At 43.6% G+C, this 16,575-nt stretch overlaps 4 protein-coding genes across 4 annotated transcripts in view; 2 read left to right on the top strand and 2 right to left on the bottom strand.

Moving 5' to 3' along the window:
* LOC128299599 (serine-rich adhesin for platelets-like) overlaps nucleotides 1-4,042 on the bottom strand; it is a 38,973-nt gene extending 34,931 nt beyond the window's left edge. Inside the window, exons 1-6 of the mRNA XM_053035604.1 lie at nucleotides 3,575-4,042; nucleotides 3,113-3,216; nucleotides 2,518-2,963; nucleotides 2,275-2,439; nucleotides 2,091-2,187; nucleotides 1,839-2,003 (exon numbers count right to left, since the gene is read on the bottom strand). Of these exons, the coding sequence (XP_052891564.1) occupies nucleotides 1,839-2,003; nucleotides 2,091-2,187; nucleotides 2,275-2,439; nucleotides 2,518-2,963; nucleotides 3,113-3,216; nucleotides 3,575-3,732 (1,135 nt within the window). The 5' untranslated portion in view covers nucleotides 3,733-4,042. The remainder of the gene's footprint in view (nucleotides 1-1,838; nucleotides 2,004-2,090; nucleotides 2,188-2,274; nucleotides 2,440-2,517; nucleotides 2,964-3,112; nucleotides 3,217-3,574) is intronic.
* A 1,797-nt stretch (nucleotides 4,043-5,839) lies between these two features.
* On the top strand, nucleotides 5,840-10,961 carry LOC128305005 (inactivation-no-after-potential D protein). The gene is made up of 18 exons (XM_053042277.1): nucleotides 5,840-6,172; nucleotides 6,622-6,668; nucleotides 7,456-7,532; nucleotides 7,599-7,685; nucleotides 7,766-7,900; nucleotides 7,971-8,063; nucleotides 8,123-8,192; nucleotides 8,267-8,343; nucleotides 8,413-8,491; nucleotides 8,574-8,767; nucleotides 8,838-8,932; nucleotides 9,004-9,073; nucleotides 9,177-9,227; nucleotides 9,495-9,596; nucleotides 9,668-10,072; nucleotides 10,147-10,305; nucleotides 10,381-10,515; nucleotides 10,595-10,961. The coding sequence occupies exons 1-18, from the start codon at nucleotides 5,892-5,894 to the stop codon at nucleotides 10,772-10,774; spliced, it is 2,337 nt and encodes a 778-aa protein (XP_052898237.1). The 5' UTR covers nucleotides 5,840-5,891; the 3' UTR covers nucleotides 10,775-10,961.
* Nucleotides 10,962-11,143: 182 nt separating this feature from the next.
* On the bottom strand, nucleotides 11,144-13,444 carry LOC128305060 (U4/U6 small nuclear ribonucleoprotein Prp4). The gene is made up of 7 exons (XM_053042348.1): nucleotides 13,180-13,444; nucleotides 12,911-13,090; nucleotides 12,479-12,823; nucleotides 12,007-12,402; nucleotides 11,599-11,746; nucleotides 11,403-11,531; nucleotides 11,144-11,332 (listed from the first exon to the last, which is right to left on the bottom strand). The coding sequence occupies exons 1-7, from the start codon at nucleotides 13,353-13,355 to the stop codon at nucleotides 11,189-11,191; spliced, it is 1,518 nt and encodes a 505-aa protein (XP_052898308.1). The 5' UTR covers nucleotides 13,356-13,444; the 3' UTR covers nucleotides 11,144-11,188.
* Nucleotides 13,445-13,620: 176 nt separating this feature from the next.
* Nucleotides 13,621-16,478, top strand: LOC128305014 (dynein regulatory complex protein 1 homolog). The gene is made up of 10 exons (XM_053042289.1): nucleotides 13,621-13,896; nucleotides 13,979-14,151; nucleotides 14,210-14,542; nucleotides 14,605-14,714; nucleotides 14,775-15,170; nucleotides 15,233-15,419; nucleotides 15,487-15,761; nucleotides 15,828-15,931; nucleotides 15,995-16,142; nucleotides 16,210-16,478. Exons 1-10 carry the CDS (start codon nucleotides 13,718-13,720, stop codon nucleotides 16,324-16,326), a joined length of 2,022 nt encoding a protein of 673 aa, XP_052898249.1. The 5' UTR covers nucleotides 13,621-13,717; the 3' UTR covers nucleotides 16,327-16,478.
* The last annotated feature ends 97 nt before the right edge of the window (nucleotides 16,479-16,575 follow it).

The raw sequence follows: 16,575 nt of genomic DNA, 5'->3' as shown, positions 1-16,575 counted from the left end.
GTACAAAACATTTCATTAGGGAGAAGCAAATAAAATAGCACGATCCAAGCGTATTACATTTATATCATATTACAGAAAGGTATTCCCGTAAATATTATTATCCGCACTGGCATGATCATTTCGTCCATTAGTTACTGTTTACATTCCATCTAGCGGTCGTTAAAATCATCTCACGATCATACCGGCGCGATCGCACACTGTTATGTTTTAACGTGCCTCGAACGTGTCCATTCATCTAGCTTGGCGCCGAAGTTTAAATAACATCAACAATCTACTGAGCGCGGAAGCTATGGCCCACGGTTTGTTTTCGCTCTTATCAGCAGTGTTTCAGTGTGTTTTTTTTGCTGTAATGAATGCATCAACCTGTCGTGATGATCACGCGGTAATTCGTGGTGACAGCGATGCTTTCTACTAGCATACGAATTTACGTTTGAAGGAATGGTTGTATTGAATGCTTTCATTTTGTCGGGATCTTTACATTCATCTTGGACTCAAGAGCTTTGATGATAAGCCTGAATGATGAATCTCATCATCTTGAGTTATAACAATTTTAAAGCAAGTGTAGCAAGATCTGTAATTAAAATTCATGATTAGGCAATTAAATGAATTCTATCTTCATTGGACTCAGGAATTTAATAAACTTGTTGTTTATGTAGATCGCCCTAATAGCGTAAAGAGATGAAAAGTTGGGACGACCCGAAGGTATATTGGTAGCGGCGCCGGTCTTCACACGACAAGGACCGGTCCAAAATCCCATCAGGAAAAGAGATGAAAATATCACACATCATTTATGTAAAATCGTGATCTAACCATCAAATGCTACATATCAAAAATAATATTCATTCTCATTTTTAAATACTGTGCCGTATAGGAAATAGAAGAAGAATATCGCGTAACGGGCTATTCATGCTGTACAAAGTGCATTTTTTCATTCGTACTGCATTGAAAAACCGGTTTCGTCCAATCAACCACGGAACATGGATTCCTCTGTCCTAGTAGCTAACGGAGCGTGCACCAGAACTTCAATGTAGAATTCCCTTTATCTATAATCCGAAGAATCTAATTACTTGACGCTTGTTCACATTCTGATCTCTATTTGCATCAAAAGTTATTTGATGCCACAAACATTTCATCGTTCTACAGTGTTTTGTTGAGATTTTATGAGCGAGTGAAGACTGACTGATTTTTGCACCTAATTTCGCACAACAACAAAAAGAAACCCCATCAGCACCGCATCAAGACGAAGAATACAAGATTTCATAGAAGTCAAAACAGTCTATAAAAGATTCAAATTTTGATATCTGCTTCCCGGTGCGAACAAAGGTAGGTTTGAATTCAGCAATACCGCTCCGGACGTGAACTGATGCTTTAATTACAGTCTTCTTTCAGCACCTTCTCTACGCGGTACGTTTTGATGCCCGGGTATACAGAAGAAACGGAGCGCAAGCGGATATAATGATAAAAGCGTTCGAAAATATCTACTTCTCCTATTTCTTCCATGTCGGCATATATCACTGTGTTCCTCTGTGTGGAGGAAGAACATTTGGTAAAGAACGTATCTGTACAATTTGATTGAGCGAGTGTGGCGGAATTTAAGCATCGAACTTTGATAGTTCTGATTGTAGTAATACAGCAAGTAGCACAACAAAGTCAACATCGTGGTTAAAGCTTACTCTTATTTCGATCGAAATAATGCTACCAACTTATTGTACTTAATGTCAAATTAGTTTAACTCTGCATTAAGAATCAGCTTCAAGCAAACTAACGTATAGCATTGTTCTATTCAAGTTAAACCTTCTAAATTTTTTACGCTAAATGCACTTTATCATTTGACTTACCTGGAAACTTTCGAATTGCGTACAGCACAAACATGGACGTCAAAAATTCACTGCATCCTTCCCATAACCCATCGCTAGCTAGTATAAGCAAAAGATCGTCCTCCGTACACTGGTTTAATGAAACTGCTGGGTTTGCCGTCACGTATGGTTTGTAGAAACGATTTCCTAAAAGAGAAAGCAATATAACAATTAGTATCTTGCACTAGACGAAGGTGACGTTTGGGAATATCGTAAAAACTCGATTTTACTTACCAATGGCTCGTGTAATTGCCAGCTGTCCACTGACTCGATATTGACCGCCCCAAGGAATAACACAACCGCCGTCCTCTGAAATACGCTGTCGTTCGTTCTGCAAAGAAATAGACGTAGTGGCAAATGTTAGTAAATCATATCGTGCTGCCATGTGTACAATATTTCCGGAATACAGAATACATACCGGATCAGATGCAACATGGATAGGATGCACAAGCCGTTTGCAAATTCCTTCGCCAGGATTGCGTTTTACGAGTATCGCCTGAGAGTCACCAACCCATGCTAAGTCAATGCGTCTAGAACTAATGTGATGTACGCAAGCTACGGCTGTGGAGCCACTGTTGAGATGCTGCAATGAAAATATAGTATAATCTTATTAGTCCTCCAACAATTCGCGATCATCAATACGGGCTCGCATGATACATACATGATTCTCACACTTTTCCAGAAACAGTTTGTCAGTCTTTAGGAACGCTTCCCGAAACGCTTGCTCCATGTCGTGCGGATAGTGCTCGCTTTGTGCGATATAATAATGCAGATGGGAAGCCGCAAAGCTGGCCGCTTCCTGACCACCATGTCCATCGTACACACCATAAAAGGCGGTCGGTTCCGTATCCTTCGTGCAGAACAGTTTGTTGTACTCGGGCAAGCAAACGTGCCGATCCTCCATCGTGCGTCGTCGATGTTTCATTCCGCGCGAAAAATGAATCTTTCGCCCGGTGCTGATCCCAGCGGCTGAGTCTGGTTGATCCTCACCCAAACCACTGCCCAGCTGGGCGAGCAAATTGTTAAGCTTCTCATTGTCCAACAGTTCGGTGCAAACGCGGTTTACGCGTGAAATCACTTCTTGGTTCAGCTGAAGCGTTTTATACTCTGCAAAGATGGTTTATAAATAAGAAACAAAAAAAAACACATGTGTTAATAAAATCCGATAGCTTTTAGCCCCATTTCCGTACCGTTATTTTATGACGAACGCAATAACAGAGCAAACCCCACACGGGTGCCGTTAGTGCTTTACTTACCTTGACCGGTGAAACCGCAAGATTTGGGATTTTCTTTGCAATAGCTTAGCACTTGTTCCACAACTCTGCGTATGATTGGCGTCAAGATGCACTGGGGACATCCGCTGTTGGGTAAACATGTAAAGCAAAACATCATTAATTATTCACTTTGAATTCGAAGAGCCTTTCGGTGGAATATAATGAAAAAAAAAATCCATTCAGAAAACGATGATGCAAAGGGATGACATCAATGTTTGTATTGTCAGTACCTATTCTAAAAGCCACCACTGTAAATCACATGTTTCGTTGTTCCCCGCCTGCTAGTGCATTGTGCGTGTGTAGTGGTACTTACGCACACTACCACTGCAGGTGAATATGATTCGTTCCGTGTATAATAACAAAAATGACTCATGTCAGCACCGCCGCGGGACTTGTTTTCTGCAAACCGTAATGTATGTAGTGCAATTTAAATCAATTACTTACAACAGATCCAAATACGTTCTGATCCAATCGATGATTGCGGGCTCAATTTCGTCGTACTTGAGGTTGTAAATCGGCACCCAGACAGGAAGTGGGTCTTCTGGATTCACGGTTGTTTTGAAGCGATCCAGAAAAACGCGCGACTGCTCCAACGGATCCATGGTTGGGGGAGGGCGAGCAGAAACAATTAAGGGGTGCCTTGAAGACTGGAGTCTTTCTCTACGGAGTTGCCGATGCGGATGATATATTGCTGGAACAATTCGCTCGGCTCACAGTTCACAAACCGATCGATCACCAACGGCAAACCAACACTTAAGTAATACTACAAATGAAATCTTTCACTACAATGCTAAATCACTAAACACTATTGAAAACACTTGTACACAAAAATAATACTGTCACGGATTGATCGTTGTTGACATATATCGGTTTGAAATAATTAAACACAGAACACAGAGTGCAGAAAATGGAGTTTCCGGACCCGACCCGTAAGGTGGGGCACGCAACAGAAGCTGGAACGGAACTGGCTTTCCTTCCCGTCTCCGTCGATGATAATCACCGTTGTTATGGGGTGTGGGGGGAGGTTGTTACTGTTGCTTCGATTATCACCGTTACGCTACACACCATACACATAGGCACCGCGGTATGCACACCCAACGATATCGAGCATAAAAACACACTCGATAGATACAAAACACTTGCGGGTGTCGAGTTCTGCACGATAACGAATGGTGGCTGGAATGGATGGAATCTGTTCACCAATGCCGCCCGACTGCGCCCTGCCTGCTCGACACAACTCTAGGGAGGTTTCAGCCGAATTGCAACACTGCTGCCTAACCGCTACTATTCAATTTTGATGTTTTAGATACAACAACCGTTCCCGTATTCGCACAATCCACGTATTCCGCAGCCCTCGTTCGCGATGTCTACCCTTTGACCGTTTCGCTTGTGATAAACGCATCAAAGCAGCCCCTGTAGCTCGGTGGAGGAGGCACGAAATGCGTCAAAATAGTGCAGAGAGAGACAGACACACATGTAGACAAACAATACTCGGGGGTGGTATATCCGACAGTCGCGTGGATGACAATGCCGTGGGAAAGTATAAATTTTCTTTCTGCTGAAAATAAATGTAATTTCGCTATTAATATTTCAAATATGGTATATTGTTTTTCTACAAATATTGGTTTCAATGTTTTAAAACCATCTATTTAAGCAAATCAGGACTTTTCGAGTGAATAAAATCATACCAAGCAGTGAGTTTTCCACTTTAAGCGCAATCATTTTCGTAACAATTATGGAATTTTATAATACATTCTTTATTGTACGTTACTTTGCGGATATTCTACTTTATTATTGCACTACTTTAGGTTACCATTTTCCCACAATCTGTCATCCAGCGTGCCCACCGTTGGCCGTGTACACAATATTGTCGAAATTCGATTTTCCAACCACACTTGTCTAGAGCTTTTCCCGTGGTGGAAAAAGTACCGTGTACCTTTGACGAAACAACATTTATCGGAATTCTCCCCCAAACAGTGCCAATGTAGTGCTCATCTATTTACACCCTCTGCGCGCACAAAACGAAACACCTTTTACTTATCATGCCATAGTATTAAGAGTAACAAGTATTGGTTCCTACAACAGTAATACGCAGCCAAAGTGAATTGTGAAAATCCTGCCCGCGGGATGCTAACGTGGAAATGAACGCAACGCTGGAAAACGATCGGAGGGGGCAGTGTTCAGCATTGATGGAATTACTTTAGTGCCATTTATAACGAATTACAACGTACAAACAACAGCAGCCAAAACGCACAACGAAGAGATTTTCCCTCGTGGGTGGTAAATGGTTTTATGCCTTTTGCATGAGAGCGAGAGAAAAAAAACGCGGGATTAAGTTTTCCGTATAGATGCTGCATGCGTGACGCTTGTCATTGTTTCCCTTCGACCCCTCCTGCAAGGATGTTTGCTCTTTCCTTTGCTTCACCGATCCCCCAATACTCCTCTTGTGGTCCATTCATCGCCGTGCGTAGGATGTCACATTTAATGTTTTCCCCTTTCAGTTTAAAATATATTCTCGGTTAATAATTTCTACATTAATACGCATTTCTTTGTTATAATTTAAGTATTTAAGTTGAAGTAATAAAACAAACTAGCTGTACTTTCATTGTACCTGTTTCGCATGTGTACTAATATTAAATGATGATAAGTTATTATAATTGTACCTTTTCGGGAGTTCGGGGGGCATCCTTAGTGCCAAGAATTAGAAGCCAATTGTTTTTGCCTTCCAGCCAAATTATGAGCAACCGGGATTCAGCATGAAATGGAGTACAGACACCGGAACAGTGGGATAGGGTTGTTCCAGTACCGCATTCAGTATTACCGCGACTACGACGAGGGCACGCTGCAACCGGCGGACGACAGTTGCATATATTTAAAGGAACTGGACCACTATCGAACCAAAGCCAAAATACCATCGGATCACGCACAGTGCAACCGGAAGCTGCCGCTATGTTATCCGGTCACCAACACGCAAAACTCGAAAATCGTAAAGCCAGAAGAACCAGTGCCAACCGATGCCAACAAGAGTCCTTTCCACGAGAGGTAGGTAATGCTTTAAATAGCACCACTTCCAGCCCTTTTCGACTGGCACATGAGTGCGTCTAAACCGCAACTGATAGTGTTTACAGTGCAGACACACTTAACAATCGTTAGTTCACTCCGCAGTGTCCGTTTGTCCAGTTTCCGTTACATTGCTAATCCAATTAGAATCACATATCCCAACCATACGCGGGTACGCGTAACTTTTGCGGGGTTTCATGCTTCATGAAACCGAAACAATTCGAGTGGGGATGCAAAAAATGCACTTCCTGCACACTCCAGTCCCACCATCACCTGGCCCGTGGGGCACGTTTTTTCATTCCCATTTCGACATAAGGGCTGGATACGGTGACTTCCATCCAAGCAAGGTGGCATCAGTCGTTGTCTACCTGCGGTACGATCAACTGAAACTAACGCAGTGTTTCTTATCTGGTTCCTGCTATCCTCCACAGGGCAGAGATGACTGTTAGCGCACTTCCCGGATCAGTTAAACTGGAAGGTAATTTGGCCCCCGTTTCTAGTGAAAGCATGTGCGAGAAAGTTCCCCAAAAATGGATATAACGTTACCATTGCTGGATATTGTTGAAAAGTGCAAGATAAATGTGTTTGCAGATGTTATTTTTTGCTTATCATTTATCGTATTACTTCAACAAAGTTTAATTTCAATTCTTGTTCAACATTAAAAGCTTTACTTTATTTTTGAAATTGCACAAGAATTTGCATTCTAACAAGCAATGCAAAGTCTCACATTAAATTGGGAAAACAAAAATCCCAACAGCACACGACCATAAAATCAATAAACAAGTTGATTCAAAACAGTTGGCGCCAAACTGCACCATTACACCTGGTACACGGTGACGGGTACGTATGTTCGTGTCCTTCAAAGGTTTCCCACGTGTACAGAGGATCGGCAGACGCAAACAGAGCAGAATCTGTTCACGTTTCGCTTGGATTAGCAAATCACGTGAACCCTGTTGCTGTCTTATTTGTGTCTTTCATCGATCGATTGTGTGTGTGTGTGTGTGTGGCCTGTGTGTGTGTATTCTCACGTGGCCAATAAAGATGCCCATTGGTCACGGTTCATGGCAATGGGGGGGGATTCTACGTAAGCACACCGGTTGACATCCATTTGGGAAATTAAAGAAAATGGCACACCGGAGCAATACGTATCCGGCCACCGATCGGTTGATGTAATCAAGGAATTGGAAGCAGCAGAAACGAAATTAATTTGACATGCCATTCAACGCATCTAGGTACAGTACCTTTATTTCTTACTCCTGTTGCAGGATGGGGCCCAGAGAAAAAGGTCGTCATCGAGAAAACGGAAAAATCGTCCTTCGGGTTTAGTATCGTTGGAGGAAAGGTACGGCGGTTTGCAACACTGCAAGTTGTCGGTTCTCAATTAAATCGTTTCCCTATTTTCACTCAGGTCAATGTGGGTGGTGATGTTACGTCGGGATTGTTTATCAAAAGTATCATCCCGAACAGTCCGGCAGATAAGTGCGCTGAACTGAAGGTAAGGTGTGGGACCGAGCGGACGGAACTTTGGTGTGGGAATGTAAAGAATTGTAACCAATGCTCCATGTTCCATTGCAGATCGGAGATCGAATACTAGCTGTAAACGAGAACAGTTTGGAGAATGCTTCACACGAGAAAGCCGTCAATTACATTAAAACTGCCAACGATCGCATCGTCCTAGTGGTTCAGAGTTTGGAACGCAACGTTAGAGAAGTACTTATCGGGGGCGGGCGCGATAAACCCAAACGTTTGGTCGGAATTTATCTATTCCTTCATTTTGCAGACCAATCCAATGGTGCTCCAGAAGAAAGTTCCACCACCAGTAACTCCGTCGAAAACGCCCGAAGTGGAGTATATACAAGATGGCAAACCGAAGGTATGAATCTTCCGGTAAGCCTTAAACTATCAAGTTACCAGAAAGCTTCCTACTTTCAGAAAGAAACCGTCGCAACACCGGAGGATAACAAGACACTCACGGTTCCGAAAGCTCGCCAGGAGTCTACCGGTAATGATACAGTAACTGCATGGCACTCATGTTGGAAATTAATTTCAATTCTTTACCTCCAATCCTTAACGCAGATTCGGAAAATTCATCTGACGATGAGGAAGATAGCCGCGAGTTGGAAGGTAAAACATTCACAAAAGCCGGCGTTGAGGTAAGGTGGCATTTAGCACTGTCTTGGTTTATGGTCAGTTGAATAACTTACTGATTAACTCTGGTTCAGATCGATCGTGCCTCTGCCGGCAACACGAAGCTTGCTGAAGAAGATGTTGAGGAGGAGGACGACTACGGCTATACGATGAGTAAGCATTACAAGCTAAAACAGCTTAATTGAACAGGTGACTGGATCTGACTGATCCGTCCAACCTCTGTGTTTGATTCTAGAGAAGATAAAGAAGCGTTACTCCGCCTTGGGCGAAGTGGATTGCTGCATGATTTTGCGTGACAGCAATGAAACGTGTGGCCTGTCTCTGTGCGGTCACCGGGACCGTACCCGCATGGCTTGTCTTATTGCTGGCATCAATCCGAAGGGAGCAGCCGCCGGAACATCACTTGTAGTCGGAGATGAAGTGTTGGAGGTAAAGGAGGTTTTTGGCTAGCGTTACTAGCGTGAACAGAGATTTAAATATATACACCCCTGTTTTCTAGGTCAATGGAACCGTTCTGCACGGACGATGCCATCTGAACTGTTCGGTGATCATAAAAAATCTTGCCAGCCCAACACTTAAGTTTATTGTGCTAAGGTACGTTCGAATTCTTCCCATGACATTCGGAAGCTTTTATTATATACTGCTCTTTTACATCTTTCCCACAGAAAAAAGACATCCCCGGATGATCTGGCAGTGAAACCGGTGAAACATTTCCCAACCGACTTCGACTATACCGTACGTACCGCGCGGCGTGAACCTGAACCCGTTTTCGTGAAAGTCTCACGCTAACGTATCTTTTTTCTTGTAATGCTCTCGTTGGACCCATGGATCTCGCCAGGATAATATCATGGAGAAATTTAAGGACGTTAAAACAATCACTGTGAAAAAGGTTTGTACACGGGGCGTCTTGGGTTTACTACGCCTGAATGTATGCAGACAATATTTTTGAAGCAACTTTGCATAATGTACAGACGTTTGGGGGCGTTTTTGAGCTTACTGACCACGGGAAAAAACAGGAACTTCAAAGGTTTTCGACAGGAGGAGATTAAAATAACAAATACTTTCTAAGGGGGATAAGGGGCTTTCTTGATTTAAAGGCAAAAACAAGCCGGAAGACTTTGAACAAATACGATTGTAATTCATTTTCTTCCCACAGGGCACTTCCAGCTTGGGTATCATGATCATCGAAGGCAAACACTCAATCGCCGGCCAAGGAATATTCATATCTGATATTCAAGAGGGATCAACAGCGGAAAAGGTTTGTGCAACCTTACACTCGTAATGAATTCCCCTCTGATTAATTGTGCAACTTGTACACATTCTGGACAGAGTGGACTGAAGATCGGTGATATGCTGCTGGCGGTCAATCGGGACTCGCTCCTGGGCTGCAATTACGAAACGGCAGCCGGGTTGTTGAAGAAAGCGGAAGGTGTCATCACGCTAAAGATATGCAATCCGAACAAGGAGAAGGAATCCGATAAGAAGGCCAACGGTGAAGCTGGAACAGGACCGGGAGCGACACCAAACAAGAAGAAACCGGAAGAGATGGCCACCTTGGCCGCTAGCCGTGCAGGGACACCGCATGGCACCAAACCGGAGGCATCGCCCACGAAGGAGGTCGTTGATCCGCTGAAGGCGCCGATCAATGAGAACGAATTTACGGTGATCGATATCCTGACCGAGGGTAAACCGTTGGGCATCATAGTAGCCGGTGGCTGTGATTCGTTGGTGAAGGTAAGTGATCGTGGACGATGGCAGGTGTGTGTGCGTGCGTGCAGTTTTTGTGTTGCTTTTTTTTTTCTTTTTAGTCCGGAGCTGCCGTAATGGACATCTTGCCCCAAAGTGTGGTGGAGAAGGATAATCGATTGCAGCTATTTGACCAGATAGTGGAAATCAATGGGTTTAAGGTCAACAATAGTTGCACCAGCGAGACGATCAAGCGTGCCGTCAAACAATTACATCCAAAGGTAACAGAAACAATGGACAGTAGTGTTTGATACGGAAAAAGGTTCATTTTTTATCGGCGTTCCGTACATTTGCAGGTCCGTTTGGTCGTTTACCGTTCCAATCCACCACCGACGGAGACTGTTGAGGTGGATCTGATGAAAAAACCAGGCAAAAATCTTGGACTCACGTTCCGTGCTGGCAATCCGAAAGGAATCGTCATCACTGGCTTGGTTAGTAGAAATGAAGGATAAAACTCGTGTGAGTGTCGCACTAAGCTAACGTACGACTGTGCTTGCCCCTTATTTTCAGGTACCTGGCGGATCAGCTGAATTCGATGGCCGCATACAGGTGGGGGATGTTGTGTCGCATATCAATGGCGACAGCCTGGAGGCGGGCGGTATCGAACAGTGTGCCTCACTGGTGAAAACTGCCCAGGGCAAGGTAGGTCTGCGCATTTTGCGACCGAAGCTAAAGGAACGATCTGTTTAAGTCTTCTACAACCGTAACGACATGGCATCGTCGCTCGTAGGCGAGCGCGTGTGCTTTAGTGTGCAATTGATAAACCACTAGAGATTTGTACATAGAATTGAATGCTTGCAACATATGCTCACGTCACTCACGTACACGTACACTATTGATATTTTTAGCCGAATAAATATTCTGTTATAGAAATAGACAAAACAAACGGTTCCAACTGTGTTACATTTCCTTGGGAGAAACGATCATTGATGCAACCGAATAAAACATTGTTGCTTAAAAATAATATTATTTAAAGACAAGGAAAAACACTCACGATTTGTTCGGCTTTCAAATGATACTCTTATTTCTTGTCCAGAGCATCCAGTACAACCACATAGTGGCAGATGCATTTTCTTCACACATTCGAAAGTGTTGGGTGGTGTCCTAGTCCCAAGCCCACAGCTTGAAGGTGCGATCGTATGACGCCGTCACTATGTACTGAGAATCGTGCGAAATATCCACACCGACCAGTCGGCCATCGTGCCCGGAGAGCGTTTTCAGTGGTTGCCAAGTTTTGTCCGACCAAATCTGTAAGCAAACAAACAATTGTTATCGGTAACGATAGTTCAGGGATGCTTGGCTGTTTATCTGGAGTTACCTTTGCCGTTTTATCGTAACTACTTGTTACTAGAAAATTGCCACCGTTTTTCTGATACTTCACATCCGATATCAGGTTAGTGTGCGCCGGGATTGTGTACACCATTTGTCGCCTTCGTAAATCCCAAATCTGGTAAAGGGAAAGAAACGTAAATTTAGGGGCATTTATAAAATTTCGTCGCTGTGTAATCGCACACCTTGCACGAATTGTCCTGGCTACCGGATGCAATGTGATACCCATTGGGAGAGAAGTCTACACCATATATAGCACTGAGATGCCCCTCCAGAAACATGATACATCTGCCGGTTCGAAGATCCCATACTCTGCCAAAACCGTCCAGTCCGCTTTTAGGAAGAATAATTTAATAAAAAAAAAGAACAAATAACATTTATTTTCTCTTGCAACAACAACACCACAAATGCTCGGTAGTGTTCGGTTTAAATGTTGCGAATCAAACCTCTACCAACCAACCCAACGAGAAAAGAACCGTCTATCCGGACACTTGATAAAAAACAATCTAATAAGCCATTGTAGCCATAGCACACACATGCTCTAAAAGGACATCATCGAGAATGTGTTGCAAATTCATGTCATTCGTACTTACCCCGTGACGCATACACTACCGTCCACCTGAAAAGCGATACAATGAACGGCCTTCGTGTGTCCTTCCTGGTGCAGTACCTCCTGCTTCTGTTCTAGGTCCCACAACCTCCAGGAAGCATCATAACAGGCCGTTCCCAGAAACCGTCCAGAGGGATGGAATGCAAGTTTCGCCACCCGGTGCGGCACGTGTCCGTTGATGTCGGCAATCGATTCTTCGCTGTCGTACGACCATAGTTTAACTGATCCGTCGAAGCTACAAGAAGCCATCGCTACTTCCGATTTACTATCGTTGGCAACACCCGGCCGGAAGGCCACATCACTTACGTTGAACTTGTGCCCACGGAGCGTCTGCTTCAGAGTGCAATCAGGAACGGACCATACTTTACATAAGGAGCTCCTGTCGGAAAAAAAACAATACACGTTTCATCGATTAATTATACGTTTCAAACGTTTATAGGCAGGTTGAAACGTACAAGCTGCAGGTCAGCAACAGAGTCGAGTCCTCGTTTATACTGCAGCCGGTAATTGGCCGTGTATCGCCCACCTGACTGCATTGTGGCGCAAGTTGCTGGATTCGTTTCTGCAGTTCCACCATGCGTCCAGCCTTGGTGGCCGAATGTTGACGCACCTTTTCGCTTGCCTCTTCCAGCCGCTTCTTGGCACGGGCTAACGAATAGTTCGCTATCCAAAACCTTGCCAATCGCAAACTTTCCGGTCCTTCGTGATACCACGTAGATTCGTTCGTTTCCTTTTGTTGGCTTTTTGGTTTTTCCTCCTCCTTAGCCGGTTTTGCCGCTGGTAAGCCTTTTTCACCCAGTCTGCGAGAAGGAAAATAGAACGTGGTAAAAAGGGGTTAGTTTGGAAGGAAAACCGGTTCGCTCCGGTTTCGTCTTTCGTCTACGTACGCCGATAGTAGCTCTTTCAATCTCAATCGCCTGTCGGCAGGACCTTCGCCGAAGTAACAAATTGGTTCGTTTAGCTTTCGCAGAGCACTCTTCACTTCTCCATCGTCCGTGCTGACGTGAATCAGGCGTGCCTTTTTCCGTCGTTCGAATTCCTCTAGAAGTGCTGCTTTCTCTTTGGCGCTAAAATGAAAGCAGATGTGGACACAGAACTTGTTAGTATAAGAAACGTGGCACACCGTTTGCAATTGGTCCTGGTTGCGATTCTTTACACATCTTCATCAAGGCTCATGTAGTCCGATGTGCTCAGCTGACTGTAGTCGTTCTTTCCCGAACCATCCGTATCGTTATCCTTGCGCTCCACATGCCAACGATCCGACTCCTCCAGCGAACCGTAGTGAATCGTCTTTGCCCGCTTGGCGTACACGCTCTGTTCATTGTCGGACATTGTGCCAGTGTGTTCACGGTACAGGAAATTGCTTAAACTTTTATTTAATATGCTAAAAACTGCCCAAAAACGAGTTCCGCACGCCGAACAGCTTGTTGTGATTTGTAGAACATCAACAAATATAGCCCGGCGTCATGTGAAAAGCGCGAACTGTCAAACCAACCGTTTGACATTAGTTGTTTCATCGATCAGAGAAATTAAACGTTGTCGGAGTTTGGTCGAGAGAATCGGGTATGAAAAACGAATTAACGTTGGTAACGGTAACTAGGAAGCATATTCATGTTGATTTGTTGAATGTCCGTGAAAAGCAAGCCACAGAACGCACATCCCGCCCTCGTGAAGCAGTATTACGGATTTAAAAAATGGAGAACGAAGAATCTGTCCCGGATAAGAAAAGTCCCAACCCGGGACAATCATCCGCAGTTTCCAAAGGAGGCGCTAGCCCACAGTTTTTAAGTTTGGTAGAATCGGCATTGCTGGAAGGACGTTCCCACAGTATCGTGGAAAGCTTCGTGCGTGATAATCGTTTTCGCAAAAAGAAGTAAATGGACACAGCGTTGTTTGGCATACACTTATGGTGCGAATGTAATTTCAATATTCATTTTTCATTTCATTCACTTTAGCATCCCATTAAACTATGCGGAGGATAAGGAAAGGATACGCGTGTGTTTGAACAACGCGGACAAGCGGATTGCCGAGCTGAAGCGCGATGGGCTGGAACTTATCGAGGATGTGCGTGTGGCAAGCGATAGACACGAAGTGGAACGGCGAATGGCCGAAGCGGATATTAAGGAGAGTGAGTATACTGTGACATCAAACATGACAAAGAATATTTCAATATTTGTGTGTTTTAGGTCTCCTGAGTAAAATCCATACCGAATCAGTAGATTCAATAGCCAAATTCCAAACCACATACGAAAAGTGGACCGAAATTAAAGAACTTAAAGACCCCATGCTTATGAACGATGAGCTACAACTGCAAAAGAATCGCGTGGAGGAATTGCTGAAACAGAAGGACATCATCATTGCCGAATGTCGCAAGGAGCTGCAGGCAGCGGACGATCGATACGCTAGAGATATACGCAAACAAATCGTCGATATACAGAGCCTTGTTCATCGTGCCGATACGGAGGTGGAGGCAATGAAAAGTATTCTGAAGGAAAATTTGGATCTGATTCAAGGAACAGGTAGGACAAATGCCACAGAAAGCTGTGCACGATTGTATTGATGATTTCCTGTTTCATTGCAGTTGAGGAAGAACGCGTAATACTGCAGAACGCTGCGAATTTCAACTGGAATGATGTTTACGCAAAACGAGCCACCAATGAGCGCATTAAAGTAAAGCAGAAGAAGGAACGGGTATGTATGATCACTGGGTATCGTAGCCATTCAATTTAAGATCCAATGTGTTATTTACAGTTGCTTGCTAACCTAACCGAAATAGAGCAAATAGAGCTGGATTATGTAGAGACAACGCGTGCTACCAGGATAAAGCTGGACAAAGACACGCAGGCACTGGCAATAGAGTTGCAGAAGATCAAAACAAACACCACACTGAACTCGGAGAAGCTGGACTACAGTTTTCAGGTGTTGAAAAAACGGGAAGATGAGAACTTGATGGTAAAGAATGCACAAAAACGTCGTCTTGCTAAGCTACACGAAACCATCTTCACGCTGCGAAATAAGCTCAAAGACACGAAAACGACCTATTACATCGAGACGGAAAAGATGGCAAAAGTAATTGAAAAATTGCATCACAGCGTGGATCACATCAGAAGTAAACTGGAATGCTCGAAGAAAGCGTACGATAAACGGGTAACAAGATTGTTTTGGGTGTCTTGGAAGATACAGCTCATTCTGTTTCCTTTTCGTTTAAGGTTCGTTCTATTTGGAACTTGAATCGTGATGAATGTTTTGAAATTATTCAAAGCATATCCGCCATTGACAAAGTACTGGTTGAACAACATTTGAACCGGAAGTGGACTAACAATTTGGGCGCCATATCGGACCTGCTCTTCAACTACGATCCTTTGTGCACGCCTAAGGTCCCCAGCACAGCCAAAAGTAGGACTTTAGATTTTCTATAGTCCAAAAAGTAATATAATAACATCTTGGGCTTATTTGATTGCAGCCAAACGAAGCCTAACTAACTCGAAAGAGGAGGAGCAGCACGACTTCTGTCGTCTAACAAATTTGCTAGAGCAGTCACGATTTTTAAGCGATAAAAAGTTAGAAATAGCTTTAAAGGATAGACAGATCGATAGTTGTGGTATGACGCTGATCTGTATGGACAACGTATTGAATGCACTCGGCATTGATAGTATGGATGGTGTTCGTCACCTGCAGTCTACCCATTCGGATGTGCAAAATTTAAATAACGTCGACGAAGCGTGCAGTACATCTGAAGTGAGTCTCACCGAATCGCCGAGGAAAGTTTGTTTGGGCTTAAGTTTTAACCTATTTTGTTTGCAGATATCTTCTACTGATAACAAGGAAATCGATGTAAATCATAAGGCTCTAACTACTTCCCGCGATCTTCTGGCTCTTAAAATGTTCTGCGAAGACGACGATGAAGTGTGAGTATAGTTTCGGGTTGGAATAGTGAAGCTCTATCTAAAACTTATCTATCTCCAATTTAGGTTACATTCTCAAAGCGAAATTAAGCCCGAACCGAAGTTAACCCTCTCCGATACACGCAAGTTTTGGGGTTCTTTTAAAAACATTTTCTTACCAAATCAGATGAAAGTTTGGGAAACCATGGAAGAGAGTTTGAGCAAGTATCTTCAGGTAAATGGGACGGTGCAGTAACCGTTGAGGCAATGTATAACCTGCTGTTTGCTTTTATACTCACCAGGTTCTACGGGAGCGACAGTCATTGGACGAGGAGTGTAGTTTCTTGAGAAAACAGAATCAAGAACTGCAACACATTATGCAGAAAATGCTAATCAAACCGATGAACGATGATTTTTAGCAACCTTTATCGAATCATCTTGAAGGGTCAGTGTGGCTTTTGAATATCTTCGAATATTTCGTGTGATTTGAACATTTGAAATTAATCTACGCGTGCATGATAAAATAACACTTTATCCTTATCTTTATACCACATCTTACCGACAAAATAAAAGCCCAAAAAACACCTAATTTAGCTTATCAATGAAATCCACTTCAAACCAACCAAAGGTACGATACTTTCAAAGCAGTTTTGCTGCTAGGGCAGCCA

The sequence above is a fragment of the Anopheles moucheti genome, chromosome 2 (genome assembly GCF_943734755.1).
Source record: "Anopheles moucheti chromosome 2, idAnoMoucSN_F20_07, whole genome shotgun sequence".
In the NCBI taxonomy this organism is placed as follows: Eukaryota; Metazoa; Arthropoda; class Insecta; order Diptera; family Culicidae; genus Anopheles; species Anopheles moucheti.
Note: the sequence above shows the minus strand (reverse complement) of the source record. Positions and strands in the feature narration are given on the sequence as shown.

Bases quoted from the DNA above. Each gene is read 5' to 3' on its own strand.
- LOC128305005 (XM_053042277.1), top strand. From the start codon at position 5,892: ATGGAGTACAGACACCGGAACAGTGGGATAGGGTTGTTCCAGTACCGC. The intron at 7,901-7,970 runs GTACTTATCGGG...TTCATTTTGCAG, and splicing joins TGGAACGCAACGTTAGAGAA to ACCAATCCAATGGTGCTCCA. The intron at 10,516-10,594 runs GTTAGTAGAAAT...CCTTATTTTCAG, and splicing joins GAATCGTCATCACTGGCTTG to GTACCTGGCGGATCAGCTGA.
- LOC128305060 (XM_053042348.1), bottom strand. From the start codon at position 13,355: ATGTCCGACAATGAACAGAGCGTGTACGCCAAGCGGGCAAAGACGATT. The intron at 13,091-13,179 runs GTAAAGAATCGC...CTTTCATTTTAG, and splicing joins ATGAGCCTTGATGAAGATGT to CGCCAAAGAGAAAGCAGCAC. The intron at 11,532-11,598 runs GTGTGCGATTAC...TCCCTTTACCAG, and splicing joins GCCAGGACAATTCGTGCAAG to ATTTGGGATTTACGAAGGCG.
- LOC128305014 (XM_053042289.1), top strand. From the start codon at position 13,718: ATGGAGAACGAAGAATCTGTCCCGGATAAGAAAAGTCCCAACCCGGGA. The intron at 13,897-13,978 runs GTAAATGGACAC...CATTCACTTTAG, and splicing joins AATCGTTTTCGCAAAAAGAA to CATCCCATTAAACTATGCGG. The intron at 14,152-14,209 runs GTGAGTATACTG...TGTGTGTTTTAG, and splicing joins CGAAGCGGATATTAAGGAGA to GTCTCCTGAGTAAAATCCAT.